Source organism: Aplosporella prunicola (assembly GCF_010093885.1).
Source record: "Aplosporella prunicola CBS 121167 unplaced genomic scaffold K452scaffold_14, whole genome shotgun sequence".
Classification (NCBI taxonomy): Eukaryota; Fungi; Ascomycota; class Dothideomycetes; order Botryosphaeriales; family Aplosporellaceae; genus Aplosporella; species Aplosporella prunicola.
In genome coordinates, this window is record NW_022983542.1 from 790,694 (window position 1) to 813,453 (window position 22,760).

At 59.7% G+C, this 22,760-nt stretch overlaps 10 protein-coding genes across 10 annotated transcripts; 4 read left to right on the forward strand and 6 right to left on the reverse strand.

Moving 5' to 3' along the window:
• Window positions 1–1,068: 1,068 nt before the first annotated feature.
• Window positions 1,069–2,454, reverse strand: K452DRAFT_251440 (uncharacterized protein). The gene is made up of 2 exons (XM_033538216.1): window positions 2,112–2,454; window positions 1,069–2,060 (listed from the first exon to the last, which is right to left on the reverse strand). The coding sequence occupies exons 1-2, from the start codon at window positions 2,402–2,404 to the stop codon at window positions 1,550–1,552; spliced, it is 804 nt and encodes a 267-aa protein (XP_033397183.1). The 5' UTR covers window positions 2,405–2,454; the 3' UTR covers window positions 1,069–1,549.
• Window positions 2,455–2,718: 264 nt separating this feature from the next.
• Window positions 2,719–4,043, forward strand: K452DRAFT_298836 (uncharacterized protein; the record flags this gene model as incomplete). The annotated part of the gene is made up of 3 exons (XM_033542157.1): window positions 2,719–2,823; window positions 2,873–3,838; window positions 3,891–4,043. The coding sequence occupies 3 exons, from the start codon at window positions 2,719–2,721 to the stop codon at window positions 4,041–4,043; spliced, it is 1,224 nt and encodes a 407-aa protein (XP_033397184.1).
• A 303-nt stretch (window positions 4,044–4,346) lies between these two features.
• On the reverse strand, window positions 4,347–5,192 carry K452DRAFT_228490 (uncharacterized protein; the record flags this gene model as incomplete). Its single annotated transcript, XM_033536967.1, has 3 exons — window positions 4,347–4,574; window positions 4,663–4,919; window positions 4,988–5,192. 3 exons carry the CDS (start codon window positions 5,190–5,192, stop codon window positions 4,347–4,349), a joined length of 690 nt encoding a protein of 229 aa, XP_033397185.1.
• A 492-nt stretch (window positions 5,193–5,684) lies between these two features.
• On the forward strand, window positions 5,685–7,162 carry K452DRAFT_228480 (uncharacterized protein; the record flags this gene model as incomplete). Its single annotated transcript, XM_033536965.1, has 2 exons — window positions 5,685–5,718; window positions 5,784–7,162. 2 exons carry the CDS (start codon window positions 5,685–5,687, stop codon window positions 7,160–7,162), a joined length of 1,413 nt encoding a protein of 470 aa, XP_033397186.1.
• Window positions 7,163–7,518: 356 nt separating this feature from the next.
• K452DRAFT_228924 (uncharacterized protein) lies at window positions 7,519–8,847 on the forward strand (the record flags this gene model as incomplete). Its single annotated transcript, XM_033537002.1, has 2 exons — window positions 7,519–8,124; window positions 8,176–8,847. 2 exons carry the CDS (start codon window positions 7,519–7,521, stop codon window positions 8,845–8,847), a joined length of 1,278 nt encoding a protein of 425 aa, XP_033397187.1.
• A 751-nt stretch (window positions 8,848–9,598) lies between these two features.
• K452DRAFT_39947 (uncharacterized protein) lies at window positions 9,599–12,629 on the forward strand. Its single transcript, XM_033546614.1, has 2 exons — window positions 9,599–9,720; window positions 9,778–12,629. Exon 2 carries the CDS (start codon window positions 9,887–9,889, stop codon window positions 12,470–12,472), a length of 2,586 nt encoding a protein of 861 aa, XP_033397188.1. The 5' UTR covers window positions 9,599–9,720; window positions 9,778–9,886; the 3' UTR covers window positions 12,473–12,629.
• Window positions 12,630–13,210: 581 nt separating this feature from the next.
• On the reverse strand, window positions 13,211–14,725 carry K452DRAFT_228765 (uncharacterized protein; the record flags this gene model as incomplete). The annotated part of the gene is made up of 2 exons (XM_033536988.1): window positions 13,211–14,258; window positions 14,388–14,725. 2 exons carry the CDS (start codon window positions 14,723–14,725, stop codon window positions 13,211–13,213), a joined length of 1,386 nt encoding a protein of 461 aa, XP_033397189.1.
• An 805-nt stretch (window positions 14,726–15,530) lies between these two features.
• On the reverse strand, window positions 15,531–16,840 carry K452DRAFT_288175 (uncharacterized protein). Its single transcript, XM_033540604.1, has 2 exons — window positions 16,784–16,840; window positions 15,531–16,642 (listed from the first exon to the last, which is right to left on the reverse strand). Exon 2 carries the CDS (start codon window positions 16,630–16,632, stop codon window positions 16,006–16,008), a length of 627 nt encoding a protein of 208 aa, XP_033397190.1. The 5' UTR covers window positions 16,633–16,642; window positions 16,784–16,840; the 3' UTR covers window positions 15,531–16,005.
• A 1,701-nt stretch (window positions 16,841–18,541) lies between these two features.
• On the reverse strand, window positions 18,542–19,417 carry K452DRAFT_198535 (uncharacterized protein; the record flags this gene model as incomplete). Its single annotated transcript, XM_033535992.1, has 1 exon — window positions 18,542–19,417. A coding segment is annotated over one exon (876 nt), but the record flags the coding sequence as incomplete, so codon positions are not given.
• A 1,834-nt stretch (window positions 19,418–21,251) lies between these two features.
• On the reverse strand, window positions 21,252–21,810 carry K452DRAFT_39953 (uncharacterized protein). The gene has a single exon (XM_033546615.1). It carries the CDS (start codon window positions 21,734–21,736, stop codon window positions 21,455–21,457), a length of 282 nt encoding a protein of 93 aa, XP_033397192.1. The 5' UTR covers window positions 21,737–21,810; the 3' UTR covers window positions 21,252–21,454.
• Window positions 21,811–22,760: the final 950 nt, after the last annotated feature.

The window sequence follows — 22,760 nt, forward strand, 5'->3', positions numbered from 1 at the left end:
CCCTACCCTCATAACATCTCAAGCCCTCGCTACCAACTACGCCTCCAAACCAAAGAAACACCTAACTACCGCAAGCCCACGTACTCAAACAGCGCAGTTGCTTCGAACAGCAGTCAGGATGACCCTTGCCAATAGCGCGAGGAAAACAGGACATACAACGAACAATGATCCAGTCTCTTTGCACAGCAGACAAAACACAGAGATGAGTGTCGGGCCCGTCTGTTCTATCGGTGCGCGTTCGGGTGGAAGTGCGTATGGCGGGAATGCAGCAGGACAAGAAGCCTCCACAAGTCTCGGGCGCCAGTCACAGAAGCGCAGTCCACAGCCTCCATCCGTCCAAGGAGGCGCGCCGAGAATCAGTTAAGACCCTTCTTCCCTCATAATTCCGGTAAGAGCCCCATATCCGCACCAGGGCTAACGGATGCGTTTAACAGTACCAGACCGACCGAAGGAGCCAACGCCCTTGAACCGGCCCTCCATCGCAATGACAAGCGGATTTAGGATAGATACCCAACGGCTAGCGCTACCTAAACCACCCAGAAATCCATTCCCATAGCCTCCGGAGGGTTCCGCGCCTCACTTCAGCTGGGGTTGTAAGCGCTGCTGCAGTTGCGGCTGCGGCTGCGGCTGCAGCTGTAGCTACAGGGGGAGCTACAGGGGGAGGTGATGGGATGTTTCGTTCTGAGAGGAGGGAGATGGCCGAGTCGTGGGGGGAAGCCATGGTTTAGTGTGTGGTGCGGTTGGATTTGGGTTTGGTTTGAGGAGGATGGAGAGGTAGAGGATTAGACTGAGCTAGTGCTGTCGCAGTGGTTGAGTTGCTGGAATCGGGGACTGAGGCTGGAGTTGCGGTTGTGGTTGTTGCCGCGTTTCTGTGCTGAGCCGGCGAAGCCGTGATGGAGGCTTGAGCGCAGGCGGTAGAGCGGGGTTTATATGCTCTCCCATATATTCTGCAAGACGTGGCTATACCCATGTAGCTGTATTGTAGAACGGTAGCGGGCAAAAGCGAACCATTGCTACCGCGGGAAAGACAGAGACAAGAGACATGGAATTGTGGTCAGTGGTTTCGTTCGAGGCAAGAACTGATGGGTTTGATAAATGTGCGAACCGGAGGACACACGCGAAGAAACATGTGGCACACTGGCTACCGTGGTTCAGAGATTTATATTGCGACTCTACAACGTGTCTGCGTACGACTTGGATGGGGTGGCTTCATGTGGTGCTCATGTACATACCGCGTTCTGCTTCACGGCTGCTGGTTCGCCACTACCGGATTCAAGTTCCTGGTGGTAGGGTTCAAGAGAACACGCCCTCCTATCCGCGGCTCGTGAGCAGTCGCATCCAACGAAGGTTATGCGAACTCGTGAAGCAGTTCTTGGCCAGATCGAGAGCCGATAATTGCTCAGATTCACAACCGGCTGTGCCTCGAGGTATTTTCAAGGCTCAACTCACTACCGCTGCCCGACGCGCCTTGTTCCGCGGCTTTGTTGCACATGGAGGCCCAGTCGTAGCGGCAGGACATTCCACTGTCGTCGTCTCCGGTTGTATGCCCTCACTTCACGATGCACTTCTCCAAGCGATGCTCCACGACAGGTAGCAGCTCGACCAAGCGATTCGCGTCGCGCATCAGCGCCGGGACGTCCTCCCTCGTGATGGCGAGCCTCTTCTTAACAACGTCGAACTTCTCTTCTCTGGCCGTATACTCTCTGATGACGTCACCAGTCGCAAACTCCACGAAAACCCGAGTATCGCGGATCCGGAAGACGACGTCGTCGAGCCTCAGGAAAAACCGGGTCAGCAGCAGCAGACGGGCCGGCATGACGCGGATCTTGCAGGAAAGCATGGCGATGCCGTTGTCGGCCAGCTCATCCTCGTACAGCACAAGGTCGTCAAAGAAAAGGATGGGATCCGGCCGCTTGAGCAGCTCGACAGGGATTGGCGTATCGCTGGGCTGGAAAGAAGGCGATTCCGAGGATTGAGCATGGATGGTGCCGGTGTAGTCGGTGCTGTAGGACCAGTCGAAGGGCTTGACTACCTCTTTGATGTCGGACGCGTGGTGTTGTCTTGCACAAAGTCAACAGGCCATTCTACTTCGGGCCGCATGCACTCCTCACCTGTTCTGCTGCCACTGCTTAGAGTATGCGACCTGGAGCATCGAGCCGCCCGTCTTGTCGACGCGGTCAAGCGCATCGAACGCGTTGAACTCTATGTTCCAGCCAGTCGCAACATGTTCCAAGCGGATGAGGTTATCTCCAAATATCATCTCCGGCGGCGCAATGCCCAGCTTGTTTGTCATGTCCTCGATAGGGCCAGCCTTCAATATCGGCAGCTTGCGCGTGGTGATTTTCCAGCCGGCCTGAGTGGTCGTGTTGCCCTGGTCGGCAGGAGACGGGAAGTGGGCATTCATTGTCGCAACAGGCACCAGTGCTCAACGATCCCGATCCGTGTATAGTTATCACGTCGACAGATGAAGCGTGCGTGTCGCGGGGCTTCGCGCGGGCTGCGGGGCTGAGGTCATGCGGCTGATGTTCGGGCGATTGAGTGTTCCCGTAGCAACAGACGAAAACACAACGTCCTACAATTGCGCCGCCGCTCCCTCTTCTCATCGTCAAGGACGACACTTCCCAATTCTACGCACAAACACTTCCAGACCCACTTTACTACCAGACTGCCATCTCACCTTGGTCCCGCATTCTTATCCTTCACACAAGCACGCACATCATGGCAACCAAAACCCTCGAAGGCGCTCTCGAGCGCTTTTCCATCAACGATGAAAACGAGGACGTCCAATCCTCCAAGATCCCCGGCGCCTACCACAAGTCGAAGGTATGAAGCTTCGCTCTAGGTGTATTGAGCAACCATTAATCCAGCTCAGGGTTCGCTCTCGACTGCAGTAAACCTCACCGGACTCGGCTCAACGGCAACCAACGGCAACCGCATGAAGCTTCCCCTGCAGCGGTTACAGAACCCCAGCGCACCCAAGGCATACAGCAGCAACACGATCACCAAAGTCACCCTCCCGTCGCAAGCCGCCCAGCACAACCGGACCGAGTCGCGGCCATCCGACGAGCTCGTGCAACGGAGCTCCGACACCGTGCTCTACAAGCAGCCCACCGCACCCAAGCAATTCAACCTCAACATGTTCGAAATTGGCAAGCCTCTCGGCAAGGGCAAGTTCGGACGGGTGTACCTTGCCAAGGAGCGGCACTCGGGCTTTGTGTGCGCGCTCAAGGTCCTGCACAAGTCGGAATTGCAGCAGGGCAAGGTCGAGAAGCAGGTGCGGCGAGAGATCGAGATCCAGTCGAACCTAGCCCACCCTAATATTCTGCGCCTGTACGGCCACTTCCACGACTCGAAACGTATTTTCCTAATCCTGGAGTTTGCCGGCCGTGGCGAGTTGTACAAGCATCTTCGCAAGGAGCAGCGCTTCCCCGAGTGGAAGTCGGCGCAGTACATCGCGCAGATGGCTGCGGCCCTCAAGTACCTTCACAAGAAGCACGTCATGCACCGCGATATCAAGCCGGAGAACATCCTTGTTGGCATCCACGGCGAGATCAAAATCTCGGATTTCGGCTGGAGCGTCCACGCGCCCAACAACCGCCGCAACACCATGTGCGGCACTCTCGACTACTTGCCTCCTGAGATGATCAAGCCTGGCAGCTCCGAGAACTACTACAGCGAGAAGGTCGACCTCTGGAGTCTGGGCGTCTTGATGTACGAGTTCTTGGTTGGCGAGGCGCCGTTCGAGGATACCCCGGTCATGACCCAGCGCAGGATCGCCAGAGGCGAGATGACTGTTCCGAGCTTTGTTAGCCCGGAGGCGAGAGACCTTATCAAGAGAGTAAGTTCAACTGAATCGGCGTTTTCATTCGATTTACTAACGGAATTTGCAGTTGCTTGTTCTGGACCCAGAGAAGCGCATTCCGCTTGAGGAGGTGGAGAAGCACCCTTGGATCATCAAACACTGCGTCAAGGGCGAGCGCAGCTACTTGCGGACCTCTGGCCAATCTAGCAAGAGCCGGACGAGCGACAAGTCCGATGACTAGAGTGATCTAGCAGTTCGGCTGGGATGTTGCCATTTATTCTAACGCTTCTTCTGTAAGATTATTGGGTTGAGCCGATCTTGGCTCTTGTTTTTTTTATGGCGTTCAAGCGGAGAATGATACTAATCAGCGGGTGGGACGGACGGAGTTGAAGGAAAGGAGTTGGATTGATCCCTGGTATTGGCATTTGAACATACAAACGCCGGCGCTATGCAATAGGTAAATGATACAACGAATCGTCTTCCAAAGATACATCTCGGAATTTTAGAAATATTCAAGTCCGCCGCGTCCCGTGTCGAAGATGAATCACTTGTAGATCTCGTCAAACGGCCTGGTGTCAACGAAGCAGTTGTCCCAGACTTCGTTGACGAGGCGGGCCGCATGCACGTCATCCTTGACGCCCGGCCGCGCCATCAGCGACAGAGTGGCTCGCCGGCGCACGCACTCTTGGAGCTGGCTCGTGATGCTCCATTGGTTCCTGGTGAAGAACTCACGCGTAAACCTACATTCTCCGCTCAACGTCGAGGCGCGAATCTGCACACATATATGGTCAGCCATCTATCATCCATGCTGGCAAGACCGCAACACCACCACCATCACCAACAGGTTTATCTCTTCATACCTCAGTGCAGGCCTGATGGCGCAAGTTCCAGCGGTCGACCTTAAAGCGCAGATAGTCGTACGCGTGGACCATTTCATGCGCAATCGTATCCTCGACATGTCCACGGTTGCGCATATGGTTCGCGCACAGCAGGATGCCGTAGTCCTTGTCGATGCCACCGCCCTGAGGCGTGGTGCAGCGGCGACAGCGCACGTTCGAGGGATTGATATCGCCGCCAAGCTTCTGGATCTCCTCGCGCATGAAGCGCACGATGGGGCCTACGGGGACAGCGGGTTAGCGCGAGGACCTCGCAGCGAGTTGTGCTGTGGGTGCGTGGGTGGCGTACTGTACTGGAAGAGGAAGTCGCGGTGCTCTTCGACGCGCTTGATGTCGCGCTCTTCATTGAGAATGTCGCGCGTTAGGAGATACTGCCGCCGCTCCTCGGGCGTGGCTTGGCCGGACAGGATCGAGAAGAAGCTGCGCCATGTGTAGAAGCTCTGGTCGGGTTCGGTGCTGGGTGCGGTGATGCGCGGCTGCTGCTCGGGCTCCATTGCTTCGGCCATGGTTGCGGCTGCGTGCGGGCGATGGGGTGCCGGATCTGGCGGGATTGCTGTGTTTCCTCGACGGGGAAGAGGCGTGGGATAGAGCGGGGAGGATGCCGTCGCGCCCTATGCTTTCCGAGATGGTGATTACGCAGGGATCTCCGCAAGGCGGTCTGTCAAAAAGTGCATGGCGGACTTAGTCATGTCCGCTTTCATCATGCAGTTATATTGGAGAGATGCAGGCCTTCAGGAGGCGCTGTACGCTGTCCGAACGGAAATCCATTCGGTCGCTGTTGAACTGGATCCTATCAGCGGTACGAAGAGATCCGTTCCAGCTACACTTGAAGCTGTTCGTACAGTTGCAAATCGGCCACGACTAATTCGACCGGGTCTTGGGCGACGTCGGCCTTCCGAGTCATGTCGGCCGTCGCAGCGGAGAGTCATAACCCGCAACAACAGCAGCGGCCGCTGGCATTGAGTCGCCAGACCAAGAGATCCAAGATGAAGAAGCATCTTACAATAGTAATCAAGCTCGGTACAGCACTGCCTGTACAAACGTACCCCGTACCTGCATCTGAAGATCCACTAACACCACCGCAGGCACGTCATCCATTGTCGATGAGAAGACCCATGAGCCGCTCCTCTCCATCCTGAGCACCATAGTCGAAACCGCCGTGAAGCTGCACAAAGATGGGCACCGCGTCGTTCTCGTCTCCTCGGGCGCCATTGGCGTCGCTCTGCGTCGTATGGACCTCGAACGCCGTCCCAAACACCTGCCCAAGGTCCAGGCGCTGGCCGCGATCGGCCAGTGTCGCCTGATGAGCCTCTGGGACCAGCTCTTCTCGCACATGAACCAGCCCGTCGCCCAGATCCTGCTCACGAGGAACGACATCGCGGATAGGACACAGTATCTCAATGCTCAGAACACGTTTATCGAGCTGTTGCACATGGGCGTCATCCCCATCGTGAACGAGAACGATACGCTGGCAGTGTCGGAAATCAAGTTTGGCGATAACGATACCCTCTCCGCTATCACTGCGGCTATGGTACAGGCGGACTATCTGTTCTTGATGACAGACGTGGACTGCTTGTATGACAAGAACCCCCGCACAAATCCCGACGCCAAGCCTATCGAGGTCGTCGAGGACATTGCGGACCTGGTGGCCGATGTGTCAAGTGCCGGCTCCTCGCTGGGAACGGGCGGCATGTCCACAAAGATTGTAGCGGCGCGGTTAGCAACATCCGCGGGCGTCACGACCGTAATCACGCGCTCCTCCAAGCCCGGCAACATCCACAGCATCGTGCAGTACGCCGAAGCACAAAAGACGCTGGAGGACAGCTCCGCAGCAAGCAAGGTTACAACGCCAGGCACGGAAGCGCAGCTCGCGGAGAAGACCAACGCCCTGGAACTCAGCACCGCGTCGCTTGTCGAGCACGAAGCCGAGACGGGCAACAAGCCGCCCATTGTCGACCCGGCGAACGGCCTCGTCGCACCCCTCCACACCCGCTTCCTGCCGCAGCCACACCCGATCCGCGACCGCTACTTCTGGCTGCTGCATGGCCTCGCTCCGCATGGCAAGCTGTACATCGACGAGGGTGCGTATAACGCGCTGGCAGACAAGGCGGGATTACTGCCTGTCGGCGTCGTCGACGTTGAGGGTCACTTCGCGCAGCAGGAGGCCGTGCGCATTATCGTCGTGAAGCGGACCGCTGCGTCGAGGCAGCATGATGCGGGGACGGAGACGCCGTCGGCCCCGGCGACGGGCTTTGAGAGGGAAGACCCCGCTCCGTTTGAGGCGGGCAGGGCCCTTGTCAATTACTCGGCGGCCGAGATTAAGCGCATTCGGGGAATGAGGAGCACCCAGATTCACCAGATTCTAGGATATGCGGATAGTGAGTATGTGGCGCTGAGGGAGAACGTGGCATTTTTTAGAACGGAGAGGAGCAGGCCGACGACGCCGGGGTTGCCGCTGGAGTAAGTAGTGTTGGGACAGGGGCTATCCACGCTGGAATTTCGCTACAGTATCTATGAAAGTGTTAGATAGGGCTATGTTAGAGCTTCAGTGGGAGATGTGAGGGTGTGAACGGGGAATGTATACTTTTCTTTATGTCCTTGCTATCCACCCACACTCATCATCCAATGTCGTTCGAGTGGATGACCTGATCACTGCGAACCGACCCGGATATGCGCTCATCGGCCGTTTGAACCTCCGACCGATGTTGAGAGCTCGATTTACTGAGCTACTGAACACCATCCATCACAACCCTTCACGCCCTTCCACCACCCGTCTACAACTCTCGCCACTCGAGCCGTCTCCGTCGCATAACCGCCACAATGGCCGAGAACGACCCTCTGTTGAACCTCCGCCAAGCGATTGCCGCCAACAAGCCCCCGATACCCACGACCAATGCCGACGCGTCCAGCGCTGCGGACACAGAGGATAACCTGGCCAAAGCGACTTACCTCCAATTCAACCACGAAGAGGGCAAGCACCGATCGATCGCGCTGAACACGCCGACGCGCTTTGTGTCATCGGGGCAGCCAATCGACCTGCGCAGCGTCTACTTCACCTGGCAAAAGAAGGATGCAGCGGTGCCCGAGTACATCACGGCGACGCAGCGGCTAAACGAGGAGCTGGAAGCGCCGGGCGGCGCAGGTGGCGCGGTCAAGAACCTGGTCTTCGCCGAGAAGCTGGACCTCATCACCTGGCTGGAGGGCGGCTCGGATGAAAGCGAGAACATCAAGCCGCTGGCCCCCGAGGCCACGGCGGCGACGAGCGCATCCAACATCGCGGCGGGTGCTACGGGTGGCATTGCTACGGTGCCGAGCGGTGCCCCGAAGGCGGGCAAGTCGCAGCCGGACCCCCGTTTGTTGGAGATTTACAATGGCGAGCGGAGGATGGGCGACAGGAACAGCGTACTGAGGGGCATCAAGCCTACGGTAGGTTTCGTGGCTGGTGGTGATCTGTATGGACAGTCTAACGCATAACAGGACTTTTCGCATATCCGCAAGAACGCGGCGGCCTTCCTCGGCCATCACAAGCGCGGGCACGCTCAGGCGCCAAACCCGCTCAACAACGTGACAAACCCGGCGCTTGTCTCGAACCTGAAGAAGCCCAGCGGACGCCGTCCCGATCCTATCATCCTTCTGTCACCCTCTGCTTCGTCACTGCTGCGCATGACGAACATCAAGTCCTTCCTCGAGGGCGGCCTCTACATCCCCGCGGACTCCGCCTCGGCGGGCAGCGCCTCCAACCTGCTCAAGCTTAGCCGCACCCTCCCCAGCATCGACCCTACGCGGCCGATGCGCTTCATCCTGGTTGACTCGCTCGACCAATTCAAGCCCGACTACTGGCAGCGCGTTGTCGCCGTCTTCACGACGGGCCAGACGTGGCAGTTCAAGTCGTACAAGTGGACGCAGCCCGCGGACCTGTTCAGCCACGCGCTGGGCGTGTACGTGGGCTGGCGCGGGGAGACGGTGCCCGAGACGGTGCGCGGCTGGGGTCGCGGCGTCATGACCGTCCAGGTCGACAAGTACATGGCGAACCAGGGGACGACGGGCCGATGGCGCGACAGGGAGGTCGTAGAGCAGATCTGGGGTGCGATTGAGCACAGCATGAAGAGCAAGGGCTGGACGAAGGATGGCATCCCCGTCGGGCGGTAGGCGGCGGCTTTTGCATGCCTGCTTGCCTGCCCGTCTGGCTGACTGGCACTTTTTTTCGGCGGCAGCAGTGACTATCAAAATTCACAGGGTTTCAGTTGTGAAAAGGCACAGCGATGGCGTCTCGGCGTTGGGGTTGGTTAGGGGGGAAGGAACTAGGTACTGGCGGCTTGCGCCGTACATACTATAACTTGTACTACGTAGTTTGGAGCCAAGAGGGGCGCGGGAAGGACGGAAAATAATCTGCATGCAGTACGTCGACCAAGCTCTCTTTGTCGTCAATCGTCATCACCACCAGCAACACCGTCGCCGCTTTCTTCTTCTTTCTTCGTTTTTTGTTGTTTTTTCTGCGCGACCTTGTCCGGAAAAAGAGAAGAAGAAAAAAAGAACGCTTGTCGTTTTTCCGCCCACGACTACCGTTGCGGCCGGTTCGGTGCGCTGCGCGCGCGTAACCATGGCTCTGCACGGGTGCGCACGCACTGGGCTACCGCCCGCTACACGGGCACCGCTTTCGGAGGCTTAGGCTCGGTGACGAGACGTCAGTGATGGGGTTTAGTCTTTGAGGACCTGGGGTTGGGTCCCGAGTAGAGTTCTGACTGACTGGTTGACTGGCGACGTTTCGTCTTCCGCTGTCTTGTGTGGAGAATACTACGCTTTGCCGGTACCTTCATGGGCGAAAGTCAAATCTGCACATAGCTATAAGAGACGGGCGGCCGGCGTGGCTTTGGGGAAGAGTTGGGCTGCAGAACTTACTGACTGTATGCGTTCGCGGTCTGTCGGTTTGCACGGCTCTTCGTGGCTATCGAGGCATCTATCCCTCGACTCGGTATCTGCTTAAGCAGACGTACACTTGTATGCACGCGTTTGTCGCTGCTGGTACGCCTTCTCCCTGCCATGCATTCCCCCACCACCACCACTGACACCAGTTCCAAGCCCAACACCGCGCAGCGCAGAAGCGCAGCAGCTTTGCTTCTCGAAACAAGCCGGAAGGGCTTCCATTCCGCACTCCCCAGCACGCACAGTACAGCCTCGCGTCGCACTCATGGCGCGCCCCGCACCGCATTCTGCAATCCCTGCCCCGGCTGGCGCAGCATTCCAGGCCCGGCCGCGCCGCCGTCAACGCCTCCAGCACCGCGACCGGCAGCAGCAGCATCAAGCTGTTCAAATCCCGTCGATTGCCATCCAGCCGCCTAGTCCGCCTCTTCCTTCAGTCCCCGCTTTGCGCAGAAGTAACAGCTTGAGGGTTCGGGTTAGGCGCATTTTCTCGTCTTCAGTTGCGGGAGAGCAGCAGCAGCAACAACAGCCACAGCTGCGGCGGCGACAACAGCACCAGGAAGAGGATAACGGGTTCTTGCAACCTGGCTACGCCCACCACCAAGAAGCCAGACGGGGCCGTCGTCTTAATCGGAGAAGGTGGTCTACCTCGTCGTCGACGTCAGGTGAGGAGCTCGCGCCGTACGTGCATCCGACGCATGGGAGGCCGGGGACGAGTATCAGGCATACGGGCGACTTCATCACGGTGCAGAACCCAAATCCACATACTGGGGAAATGAGCCCGAGCGTGTTGAGTTTTAGTGGGGAGCATGAGCAGGAGAGAGGGGATGAGGTGGAAATGGACGTGGGTAGGATGGCAGTGGAGACTGGCTTGAGTGAGGAGCGAAAGCAAGAGCAAGGACATGAACGAAGGGCTTTGTCGAGAGAGAAGGGGAGAGAGAGGAGAAAAGGCGGCGCCTGGGTGAGCCAGCTCTTTCCTCCAGCGCCGCCGCGCTCGCAATCCCACTCCCACTTGCGCGCCCACCAATCGTTCAACCGGCATGGTCACCATCAACCTCATCACCAGACAACTCAACACCAGCCTCAACATGAACCTCCACATCAAAACAACCACCAACAACAACAACAGCACCACCACTATCGAAAACCAAAAACTCCACCGCCACCGCCACTGCCGCCACCACCTCCCCCTAAATCCCCCACTCCGCCTCCCTCTCACCCATCACAAACACCCCGCTCGCGCGCCGCGCTCGACCTCCCGCCTACGCATTTTGCGGCTTTCGACCCCGACATGCTGCGCAGCATGACAGCGGACGCGCTGGCGGGAGCAACGCCGCCAACGCCGCCATCGCCATCGACGGGGTCGCGTTCGACGCAGGTGCAAATACATCAGCACCACCAACAGCGGGAGTGGGAGCGAGACGGCCAAGAACGGCAGGAGCAAGGGCAATGGCAACGCCCCCTTACACGTCCAACGATGCATCGACTGAAGACGAGCACTGGCTCCGATGCTATCGCGACGTGGACGACGGTGCAGAACAGGCAGGTGTTTGAGCTGCCGGCTGAGCTGCCTGCGTCGCTAGGCGAGGAGGGCGCGCTGCTGCGGCAGGCGTCCTGTCCCTACCCCCGCACGAGCAGACTTTGTCCGCAAGAGGGACCGCTCCTCGCTGCGCGCGACACCGGCACGCCGTTGCCTTATCCGCTTGGAAACGGGGTTGAGGTTGCGGTTGGGGCTGCGCGCCCTGCTCCTACAGCCTCCGCTTCTACTGCCATCCCCGCCGCCGCCGCCGCCACCGCCCCCGCTGCTGCTGCTGCTGCTGCTGCTGCTGCTACCACTGCAGGCGCTAGCTACACAAGCTACAGGGACGTCGCCGGCTCTGCGCCCGTCGAGCCTCCGTCTCTGCCGCCGCATAGACAGCCTGTCGCGGGTCTTGGAATCAGGCTCAATCCCACGCCGTCGCCTGGCGTGGACGCAGGTGCAACACCACCAGCACCAGCAGCAGCGCCAGTAGCAACAGCAGCGCCCCCTCCTCCGATCCCGCCCCGTCTGCGCCCACCAAATGCGCCGGCCGCGCAGCATCCGCGCCCTCAGCACTACCAGGCCACGCCTACCCCGCCCGCGCCTTCATGCACACAGCACGCGTCGCCGCGCGAGCGAACCCGCCTCTACGGCACCGGCGTCCAGCGCCTCGTCGTTGTGTCGGGCGCGGAGGCTAGGCGAGAGGTTCGTCTTCAGGCTCGAGAAATTGGGGATGTGGCGACTTCTGCTCAGCTGCATCAACCTACCCAACCTACCCAAACCACGAACCCACCCCAGCCCGCCCGCGCACCTCCACCTCCGCCCCCACCCCTGCCTCCGCAGCCAGAGCCACGGCTAGAACAGCAACAGCAGGTAAACGCACCACCACCACCACCACCACCACCACCACCACCACCAACAACAACAACAACAAGCAAGAAACGGCGCCGGCTGTCGTGCCTCTTCCCTGCTCGGCAGCGCTCACGGCACTGCTCCACCACAACAGCCTCAACCAACAATCCCTCAGCACAAACCACCACAGTCCCAACCCCCGCCACGTCCACAACCACAGCAGCGCCAGCTCCACCACGCCAAAGCGCACGCCACACCCAAGCACGCACCCCACACCCAAACGCAAAACACACACACACACCACCACCCCTCCCCACGCCCCTCGCCCTCGCAAAGTTCCTCCTCCTGCTCTGGTGCGCGCTGAACGCGTTCCGCGTCGTCGGCGCCGTGGGCGAGGCGCTCTGGGCCACGGGGTGGCCGGTGCGCGTGCTTTTCCGGGGCTTGGGGGTTGCGGGAGGCTGGGTCAGGGGCGGGGGGTGGTAGGTGGGATGGTGGTAGGGCGTGCGTGGAGAGAGGGTGGTAGATGGGGTGTGTGCGTGGGGGTGCGGGTGGTAGGTGGGGTGCGAAGGGGGGGTTGAGAGGAGAGAGGTTGCGCATAAGCAGCGAAACTTAAGGTAGTCATTATCAACTGCGTTGCGTGATATGATGGATGGATTTTTTTTTTTTTTTTTTTTTTTTTTTTTTTTCGCGGCGATGAGTCATGCGTGATGCGTGATGCGTGATGAGTGATGAGGCTGTCTGGTAGTGCACGCGTGGGTACTAACTACCTAGGCACCTCTATCAACCTAACCCAACCATGTACCTACTGCCCTTTACTACCTATGTACCTCAGCACCTACGCGTGGAACGGCATTGCTGCTCCAGGCTGGGTTCGCTAGCCTGGGTTGCTTGGTTGCTTGGTTGCTTGGTTGCTTGGTTGCTTGCATGGTTGGTTGCTTGGTTGCTCGCTCGCGTGGCTGGGGCGAGGGAGATGTAGTAAGTAAGGCAGGGCCTGGCACGCGGGCGTGGTTTGGTTTAGGTACGTGTCGAGGAGCAGATGGGAGGGAAGGGAAGGGAAGGGAAGGGAAGGGAAGGGAGGGGTAGGATAGGATAGGAAATAGAGGGCAGTTTGGCTTTTCGTTCTGCTGCAAGAGTGCCTAGGCGCTGCATGTGCGCATATGCTATTTGGAGATGGCGGCAAGGTTTCCACCTCGCACGTACACAGTACTATATGTACAGGCGTCAGCCGACGATAATGCCCTCGACCTCGGCGGCCTCCTTGGGCGTATCCGTCAAATTCTCATACCCGTCCTCGGTGACCAGAATGTTGTCCTCGATGCGCACGCCGCCAACCTCCCAGTACTTCTCCAGCACCGCCTCGTCAATAAACGCCTTGTGCTTCGCGTCCTTCAGGTACGGCTCGATGATGAAGCGGCAGAAGTAGATGCCGGGCTCGACCGTCACGACCGCCCCCGCGGGCACCGTGCCCCGCACCCGCAGATAGCGGAACATGGTGTCCTTGTCGGCGTAGTTGGCGCGGCCGCCCGAGTCGTGCGTGTCCATGCCCAGGTAGTGGCCCAGGCCGTGCGGGAAAAACGCGACGCTCGTGCGGGCCGCGAAGATGGCGTCGGCGTCGCCCTTGAGGATCCCGAGGTGCAGCAGCCCCGCGATGGCGCTCCGGTGCGCCTGCGCGTGCACGTCGTCCCATTTGATGCCTGCCTTGAGCCCGCTGATCGCCTCCTTCTGCATCCCGAGCACGATGTCGTAGATGGCGCGGCTCTCGGGTGTGAACTTGCCGTTGATGGGGTACGTGCGCGTGATGTCCGACGCGTAGCAGTCCTTTTCCGCGCCCGCGTCGACGAGCAGGTTCAGCTTACCCGTGAGCGGCTGGTCGTTGCGCACGTAGTGCAGCGTTGCGGCGCTGGTGCCGCCCGCGACAATGGAGCTGTACGCTTGGTTGCGGCAGCCGCGCTCGACGCACGTCTTGAGGAAGATGGCCTCGAGCTCACGCTCGTTGGTGGCGGACTTGGCGGCGGCCATGACGGCCGTGTGCGCGGCGGTCGAGACGGTGTTGGCGTGCGTGATGAGCGCGATCTCGTAGGGGGTCTTGACCACGCGGCACTCCTCGATACCCGTCTTCAAAAGATCCATGTTGGCTTCGTTGAAGGGGAGGAAGGTGACGTTGTCGGAGACTTGGTTGTTGATGGCGTAGACAATCGACTTGGGAGTATCAGAGCTGGAAAGGTACGCATTGACCTCGGCGGACGTCTTGCAGTCATCAATCTCATACCTATGGGAGTCAGCAGTGAAGGAAATGGCGGGAGTTGGAAGGAAAGTAAACGAAGAATTGATCCAGGGAAGCAAAGAATATCAAGAGAAATAGAAAGAAGCCTCCCATAAAAAAAAAGAATCCACATACCTCTCCAAAGCCTCCTGCGTACTCAACGGCAAGCCGGACCAAATAACCTCATCAGGATCAATCGGGGGGACAAACAGCGTGGTCCTATCATTCTTCATATCATAGGCAAGCGAGCAATCCGGGACCTCGCAGCCGGACAAGTAGTAGAAGTAGCGGCGCTGGCGGAACGGCTGCTCCTGGTCATTGTCCTCGTTCATGCGCGTCTTCTGCCCCTCCAGATACACAATCCCGTCCTTGGCGCCCTTCTCCCGGATCCAGTCCGCGACGCGCCGCGCGTGCGTCTTGGCGGGGTACTTGCCCTTGAGCACGTCGCGGACGTGCGGCTTGGCGATGGACATGGCGACGGAGCTTGCGACGGAGCCGGTGGCAGCAGAACTATTCCCGTCCCTCTTCTCTCGATACTCGCTCACGCGCTGCAATAACGCACGGCGCTGTTTCAAGTCGGCAAAGTTCGGGCGCGCAGCGGCGGCGGCGGTGCGGGCGGTCGAGGTATGGAATCCGCGGGTCGAGCGGAGCGAGGATTGCGAGTGCAGCGAGGCCTGGCGTAGCTGTTGCGAGGCCTGAGGTAGCTGTTGCGGTTGCAAGGACAGGAGAGGCAGTGGCAGTGAAGAAGCAGCAGCAGATCGAAGTCGGTGGGGTTGGCGAAGGTGGGATGACACTGGCACTGACAAGGTGGGGCAGAGACCGCCGCGGCCGAGCTGTCGGGCCAGCAACAGCAACATCTAGGTGTCCGACTACCTTACCTACAGCCCGTACCTATAGGACAAGCCAATGGCTACTATGTATACCGCAGCCAGCTAGGGACTTAGCAACCTACAGCACGCAGGCAAACAGAAGCTTCTCCTTGCACGCCCTGCTGGTGGTACTGATGCTGTTGCTGGTGGGGGAATTTCGTGGCCGAGGTTTGTTTTGTTTGTCCGTTCGTTTCTTCGCGAGCGAGCTCTGAGCAATCCCAGAGCGAGCGATCTGTGCGTCTCCACTCTACTTCTCGACTCCGACCTCTTCATCACACAGTACACACACTCAAGTCGTGGCTTCACGGCCCCATCCCAGTAGCAGGCTGAGACATTAACACTACAAATATATATTCAATCCAATTCGTACTCCCCACCTCCGTAAGCAAGAGGCTTAAGGTAGCGTCTTCCTTGATTCATTTACTCCCGCGTCATCTGAGTAAGTAAGTAGGTATAGGTATAGGTATATTACTCCCGTCTTACTCCCCGCTTGCCCGTCCATTCGTCCATCCATCCATCCATCCATCGATCGATGCTCCACCTGCCTACCGCCAGCCATGGAATCGGAAAAGTAAAAGCAAAAAGAAGAGAAGTCAAAGCCAAAGCAATACTCCACCTCGTTCAATAGCCATGCCATCCATCATCGTACAGTACAGCACGTACTTAGGGAGGGAGGTCGTCGTGAAGGCCGAGACAAATGCTGCCACCGCACACAGCACACCACCCATCCCATCCTCAACCCACACGGCCTAGTCCTTCCACCGCGCCAAAAGCCTCGCCATATCATCCGCAGGCATCGGCGCCGCAGAAGCCTAGGTACACGCGTCTCATCAGCCAACCACCATTCCACAAACCAACAAACCAACAAACCACAACACAAAAAATCATAAAAACAAAAAACAACTCACCTCATTCTCACCACTACTCCAACTCGCCGTCTGGCTCCTTGTCATCGTCGTCGCAGCATCCGGCTTCCCCGCAAACGTCGTGTAATATCCCCCCACAATCGCGCTAGTCGGGTACTGCATGCGCGCGCTCTTGCGCGTGATCTTGGTCCCCGGCGCCTTCTGCATCGGCGCGTACCGCGTCGCCCCCGTCTGCGCCGTGTATGTCTTCTCGTAGCTCGCTGCGTCGTCGGCCGTGGCGGGCGCTGCTGCTGCGGCGCCGCCTGCGCCTACTGCTCCGGCTCCGGCTGCGGCTCCTCCTCCTCCTCCTGCTGCTGCAGCGCCAGGCACAGCGGCAGCACCAGGCACAGCGGCGGCACCAGCTCCAGCTCCAGCTCCAGCAGCGGCACCAGCACCAGCAGCAGCCGCAGCGCCAGGCACGACAGCCTGCCTTGCCCCCAGCCCCTCAACAAAGGGGTTCACGTCCGGCGGCCCCTTTGTACCACGCACAGGGTTATCCGCAAGCGCACGCGCAACGCGCTCCGGCCAAGTCCCACGCAGGCCGCGGAGCGAGAAGCGCGGCGAGAAGTTCGTGACAGACTGGCCTGTGGCGGTCGAGGTGGTCATGCGCAGAAAACTGTTTGCGGTGCGTTAGCTTCGTTTGCCTTGTTCCATTGAAAAGACAACGCTTGCTTGTGCCGTGGAGACTGCAAAGGTGAGGGTTGGGGATGGAGAAAACAAAACAACAAAACAAAAAAGAAAGAAAAATAACACTCACAACACCCCCCCATCCCCGTCCCCCTCACCTCCACCTAGTTCCCCTCCCTCACCCCCCTCAACCTCAACCACACCCACAAACTCATCCCCCTCTCCAAAATCCCCGCTCCTCGTAAACGTCTTCAGCACAACCCACTCCTCATCCGTGCCCCCACAAAGCTCTAGCACATACGGCCGTTCCCTTAGCAACTCCATCGCCGGCGCGCTTCCGCTCTCCTTCCACGCGATGTATATGCTGCTGCCACTGCTGCTGCCGCCACTGCTGCTGCCGCCACTGCCGTCGCTGCTGTTGCTGCCGTCGTTGCCGCCGCCGTCACCGCCCACCACCAGCGTAACCCCCGCCGCAGGCGACGTGAACGCGATGTCTGCGTGCGCGAGCGGGGCGAGGAGCGTCGTCATCAGGGCTAGGAGGGCGAGGAGCGGGAGAGCGAGGGCGCGGAGGGCGCGCATCGTGCTGGCTATGGTGGCGGTGGTGGTGGAGGTGGTGACAATGGTAGTGAGGCAGCAAGCCGTGAGCATGAGCGTAGGTAGGTCGTAGGCAGGCAGTGAGTCGACGTCCTCGCTGTCTCAGCCGCAGCAGACGAGGTCGCAGTACGCAGGTCGTACAACCCCCCGTGGACCAGACAGGTAGGTATGCGCGCGAGCGTGCCACAAACCCACCAAACAAACAAACAAACAAACAAAGCGCGCAGGACCCAACTTCTGCCGGCGTCGGCGTCGAGCTGCGAGTCGTCTGTAGGTAGGTGAGGTGAGTACCTGTGTACCTAGGTAGGTAAGTAAGTAGCGACAGTGTCAGGCCAAAGACCACCAGCCAGATAGGTAGGTAGGTAGGTAGAGAGACAAGACAGGAAAGGAAGGGAACGAACGCGCCTGCCTGCCTGCCTGCCTCCTGACCAGACGCGTAGGCAGGCAGGCAGGCAGGCGCATGCCGCCCTCGCACAGCAGCGTTAGCAGCAAGCAAGCAAGCACCAACGGCAGCAGATCGATCGCCAGGGTAGGCCAGGGCAGGGCCAGGAGGCGTGCGAGTCCGTCCGTGCCTTCCCGCCCGCAACGAGACCCGACCACTCACGCACGACGCGTAGTTGTTTCCTCAGCCGGATTGCGGAACCCGTACCTAGTGCCGAGGTAGTAGAAGTAGTACGGATAGTTGTAACAGTAGTAGTAGGTAGTACCTGGATATATCGCAGTTATCTGATGCACCGCGCGCCAACACCAACACCACCACCAACAACAACAATATTTTCCTCCTCGTCCACGTCCACACACTCAACCCAAAAAGCAGGCAGGCAGGCAGGCAGGCAGGCAAAGCCTGCTCTCTGCAGCGAGCGTGCATGCGAGCGTGCATACGCGCGCTTCCTTGCCACCTCTTTTCAATTTTTGTTTTCCGCCCATCCGTCCATCCCTTGTTCGATTCGTTCCAGGCATGCATAGGTAAGCAGCTGCGCGCGATCCCGTTGTTCCGCGCGTCCACTCAACCCCTGACACACGCACAAGGCAGAAAGAAACTGCAAAAAAAGCAAAAACAAAAAGCAAATAAAAAAAACAAAAAACCCCGCGAATTTGGTGTATCTCCCCTTTATCCAACCGATGCTCCGTAAACACCTCTTCTCCCAGGGACACACGCGCACTTGACGCCAGAGACGACTTCTAACCGTACAACGACCGGCAGAGCAGACAACGACGACGACAACAAAGGAGACCAACAGAGAGGAAAAGAAGAAGGCAAGGCTTATGAGGCCGTGACGGCGGTGCGCGGAGGCGGGAGCACAGGCTGGAACGAGGGCGGCAGCGGCTGGCGGACAATGGCGGCCTGGGCGCCCGCCTGCTGCAGCAAGAGCATCTTGCGGTAGAGGCTCTCGGTGCTGACCTGCAGGTCAAAGTCCATGAGGTAGCAGACGGAGATTTCGAGGTTCTGGAGCTCGGTTTCGCGCACGCCGCCGACGCCGGCGAAGCGCGCCTGCGGGTAGCGCAGGTCCTCGAGCGACTTCATGGCCACGCGCAGCGTGCCCAGCACCAGGCGGTGGATGGTGCGCCCCGTCACCGGCACCACCTTGTCCTCGACCGCCAGCTTGTGGATGTACGTCGCCGCGGCCAGGTAGACGGCCGTCGACATGGGGCAGTAGCGCTGCAGCCGCATCAGGTAGTCCTGCAGGTTGATGGGCGGCGGCTTCTTGCTGAAGAACTTGCGCGCAATCGCCACGCGCTGGAACGGCACGCTCTCGGCGTCGGCGCCCACGTCGCGCGCCGACGGCTCGTGGTACATGGCCTCGGGGCTGCCGACGTCGATGTAGCGGTACGACGGCGCGCGCAGGTCGTCCGACGGCACGGGGGTCGGCGGCCCTGACCCCCGCCGCGCGAGCCGCTGCCCCATGCTCTCCATCGTGTTGCTGCTGCTGTTGCTGCTGCTACATCGGCTGGGCGACGGCCGCATGATGGGCGGCGTCGGCGGTATGTCGCCCGTCATGTTCGCCAGCGCCACGACTGCCCGGCACAGCATCTTCATGGCCGTCTCCGGCCGCAGTGTCGACGGGTCCCATTCTCCCTGGGCGGGCGGCGACGGCGCATCCTCTTCGGGCGTCGTGAGCGGGGGGATGACGCCTGCGTCCGACGAGGGGTTCGGCGGCGGCGGCAGCTCGAGGTGCAGGTCGTGGTCGTGGTCGTGGTGGAGGTGGCCCTCTCCGGGGTTCGTGTCCACGGCGGCAGCCATATGGATTAGGCAGGCGGGGTGGCGGGGGAGGGGTAGATACGGGACGATAGGTGGGATGGGAGGCGGTAAGGCTAGGTATTAAGGGCGGGCTGGCAATCGCAATTTGCACTCGAGGTTTTGCTCCTGGTGGTCGAGGCGGCCATGGGCGGAGGGAGCTTCGGCGGCGGGAGTGGGAGTGGAGTGGTGGCGGGTGGTAGTAGCTGGAGCCTCGTGTGCGGCGGGCACATGAGCATAATAGTAGCTTACTTTTTATCCAGACGTATCGTGAGGCGTTGAGAGGGGGAGCAAAAAGTAAGGCCAATCTCCGGGGGCGCGCCCGGACTGAAGTGGAGTCGGCGCGGATCACTGATCAGTCGCCAGTGGTGTGAACCCAGATGCGGGAGTGCTCTTTGCACCGCGCGCCCCAATCTAGCCCGGCAGACGGGCCGATCGAGGGACAAGAGACGAGAGAGAGGCGGTGGGTTACTACACGAGACGAGGCGACCAGCAACCGAGTGGGCAGCGATAGGAGTAGAAAGGCCCTGTGTAGGAAGAAGGAACGAGGGCGCGGGCGGCGCTGTTTTCTGCGCCCACTGCAGGCGGGGTATGTGTGTGTGTGTCTATGTGTCCCTCCGACTGCCATCATCGAACCAACCATACGAGTACAAAGTCGATAGGTCGTGTAGGCTTGCCCTTGCTCTCTCTCGCCCTCTTGCCCTCTTGCCCAACCGTCGCGCCAACGCCCCAAGTGCGCATCCGCCACGCGCGTATGCGCATCCCTCGCCTCGCCGCGGCCACGAGTTGTCGCGTCTGGCCGGACGCCCAGCGCCTGCTACAACCATCTAGTTCGTCCACGTGTGCCCTTCTAGAAGGCGGTGGACATGGGGCGGGCAACGGAGCCCGACGTTCGGAGCTCCCGCTGCTGCTGCTGCTGTTGCTGCCCGGGTGTTGAAGAAGGAGGAGCCATTCGCGGCCTCGCTCCCCTTTCCTCACTCATCCTGCCGGCCATTCATCGCTCGTGCCGCCTGCTCCGATCCGATCCCCTGCCGCCCGCGCCTGCAGCTCTGCAGGTGCAGCTGTCCTGCTGCAGGCAGCCAGCAGCAACAACGGGACAGACATGGATATGTACATACTCCGTACATAGGTAGCTGATCAAGTAGGTAAGTGGCGGCGACGGGCGGGCGAGCGCCTGACAATGACGCACGCCTTCAGTGTACGAGAAACTGACGGCGGCGTTCTGGAAAGCATGATGGTGTGCTGGGACGAAAATGAAACAGCGAACATGTTTCGTTGGCGTGGTGTTGGCTGGCTGGCTGGCTGATGATGGTGGAGAGGCGCGAATAAAAAAAAAAAAAATGAAGAAAAAGGATGTTCAGGTCGCGCGACGACACCACCACCGCGTCCACCGCGCGTCCTCGTCCATCAGCTCCATCATCGCCCACCGCTGCCATCGCACCACCCCCACGCCAGCCCATCTCTGTTTTCCTTCGTGCGCAGTCGCACTGCCTATGTACACACACCACACACACACACACACCTGTACCCGCCACCCACGCCGCCCAAAGCACCCAAGTACATGAAACAAGCACATACACACAAAGCCGCCTCTCCGACCACGGCAGGACGTCGTGGGAGTGAGTAGAGTGGCAGTCGGCAAACAAAGTCTTGGCCTCAGCTCCTGCTTGGCACTTCTCACCCACAGGACCCTGTAAATCACTCTTTACCCACACGCGGCGCCCCCACAAACGCCCGAGCTTGTTGGCCGCCCGGCCGACGGACGCACCCACGCCAACGTCGCAACGTCGCTATTGTACCAAGCAAGCATGCATGATTCACGGCCTGCTCTCCGCACTGGTGGTTGGTGGCGCCCCCAGCATTTTGCCGCCGCTTGGCAGCTGACTCGACTCGACTCGAGACGGGACGGGTCGGCCTGCTGGTAGGGATGCCCTGCGGTGTGGGGGGGTGCTGGGCTACCGACTACATCCTCTAGAGTAGGCTAGGCACGTACGTAGTACGTAGCGAGGATTCGGTGTGCGAGTGGGTGGGATCACTCCGCGCCGTTGGTAGTGTTGGTGGAGGAGGTGGTGGGGTTCGCGCTTGCGCCTTGCGTCCTCTGGCGGTGGGGGGCGTGTGGGGTTGGGGTTGGGGTTGGGGTTGTGCGTGTGCGTGTGGGCTGAGGGCAGTGTAAGTGTAGAGTAGGTCGACGGCCTGACGGACGGGGTGTAGCGGGTACTTTGATGTGCTTGTGCAATACCTAGGTATGTACATACCCAGCTGTGTATACCGAGGTACAGTACAGTACAACTCAGATGTTTGTGCGCACGCCTACATACGGACTACCTACCTATTCACGCCTTCGGCCTCGCATGCTGCCTGCCCTCGTCCAAACCACACTGCCTCTGCCTCTGACTCAATCCCCAGCCGCCAGCCGCCAACACCTTTAGCCGGCACTCACACACTAGCTCCATCTCCCCAATCCGCCCGTCCGCCCACTCATGGACCCTACTCGAGTACCAAACTCGTACAATACTTATACTTATCCAGCTAGTTCCCACCCGCTCGTCCTCGTTCCGCTCCGCTTTGTACCGGTACTAATCCGTACTTCCCCGTGCCTACCTAGGCACCCAAGTACGCACAGGTATCTTGCGCTCGCTCTCCGCATTTACCCACGCACCGGGCACAGGCACAGGCACACGACGCACGCGCGCTGACGTAGCATCGCTTCCCCGTCGACCCGTCTTCTCGTCATTGTCTGGCGCGTTTTCGTTATGCGAGATTGATCGCCTCTAGGAGGGTGCCCCCCGTCGCCCGCGAAGGAAGAGCTTGTCACGCCGTCACGAGATCGATGCTGCTTGCTTGCTTACCGGGTTGTTTTTGTGAGCGGCTCGGAGGTGCGGCGTCGTGTGGTTTGTAAATGGTAAGTGTGTGTGTAGACTGCCCTCACTCACCTCTAACAAACAAACCCCTTCCCTCGCGCGCGCGCATTATGCGGTCACACAAGCACGCCTCATGCTTCTTCTCTCGTCTCATTTTCTCACTTCTCACTTCTCACTTCTCACCTCTCACCTCTCATTTCTCGCTTCCATCTCTCCTCTCGTCCCGTCTCTACATACACACTTCGTACCTCCGTACCTCTCTCCCTCCCTGCCAGGCTGCCAGGCTGCCTGCCAGGCTGCTCTCACCACCTCCTAACCCAAACCAGCCCAGCACGAGCCGAGCCGAGGCATCACGCTCTACCCTACCTGGCACACCCATACCCATACATACCCACATACCCGCTCTCGCACACGAG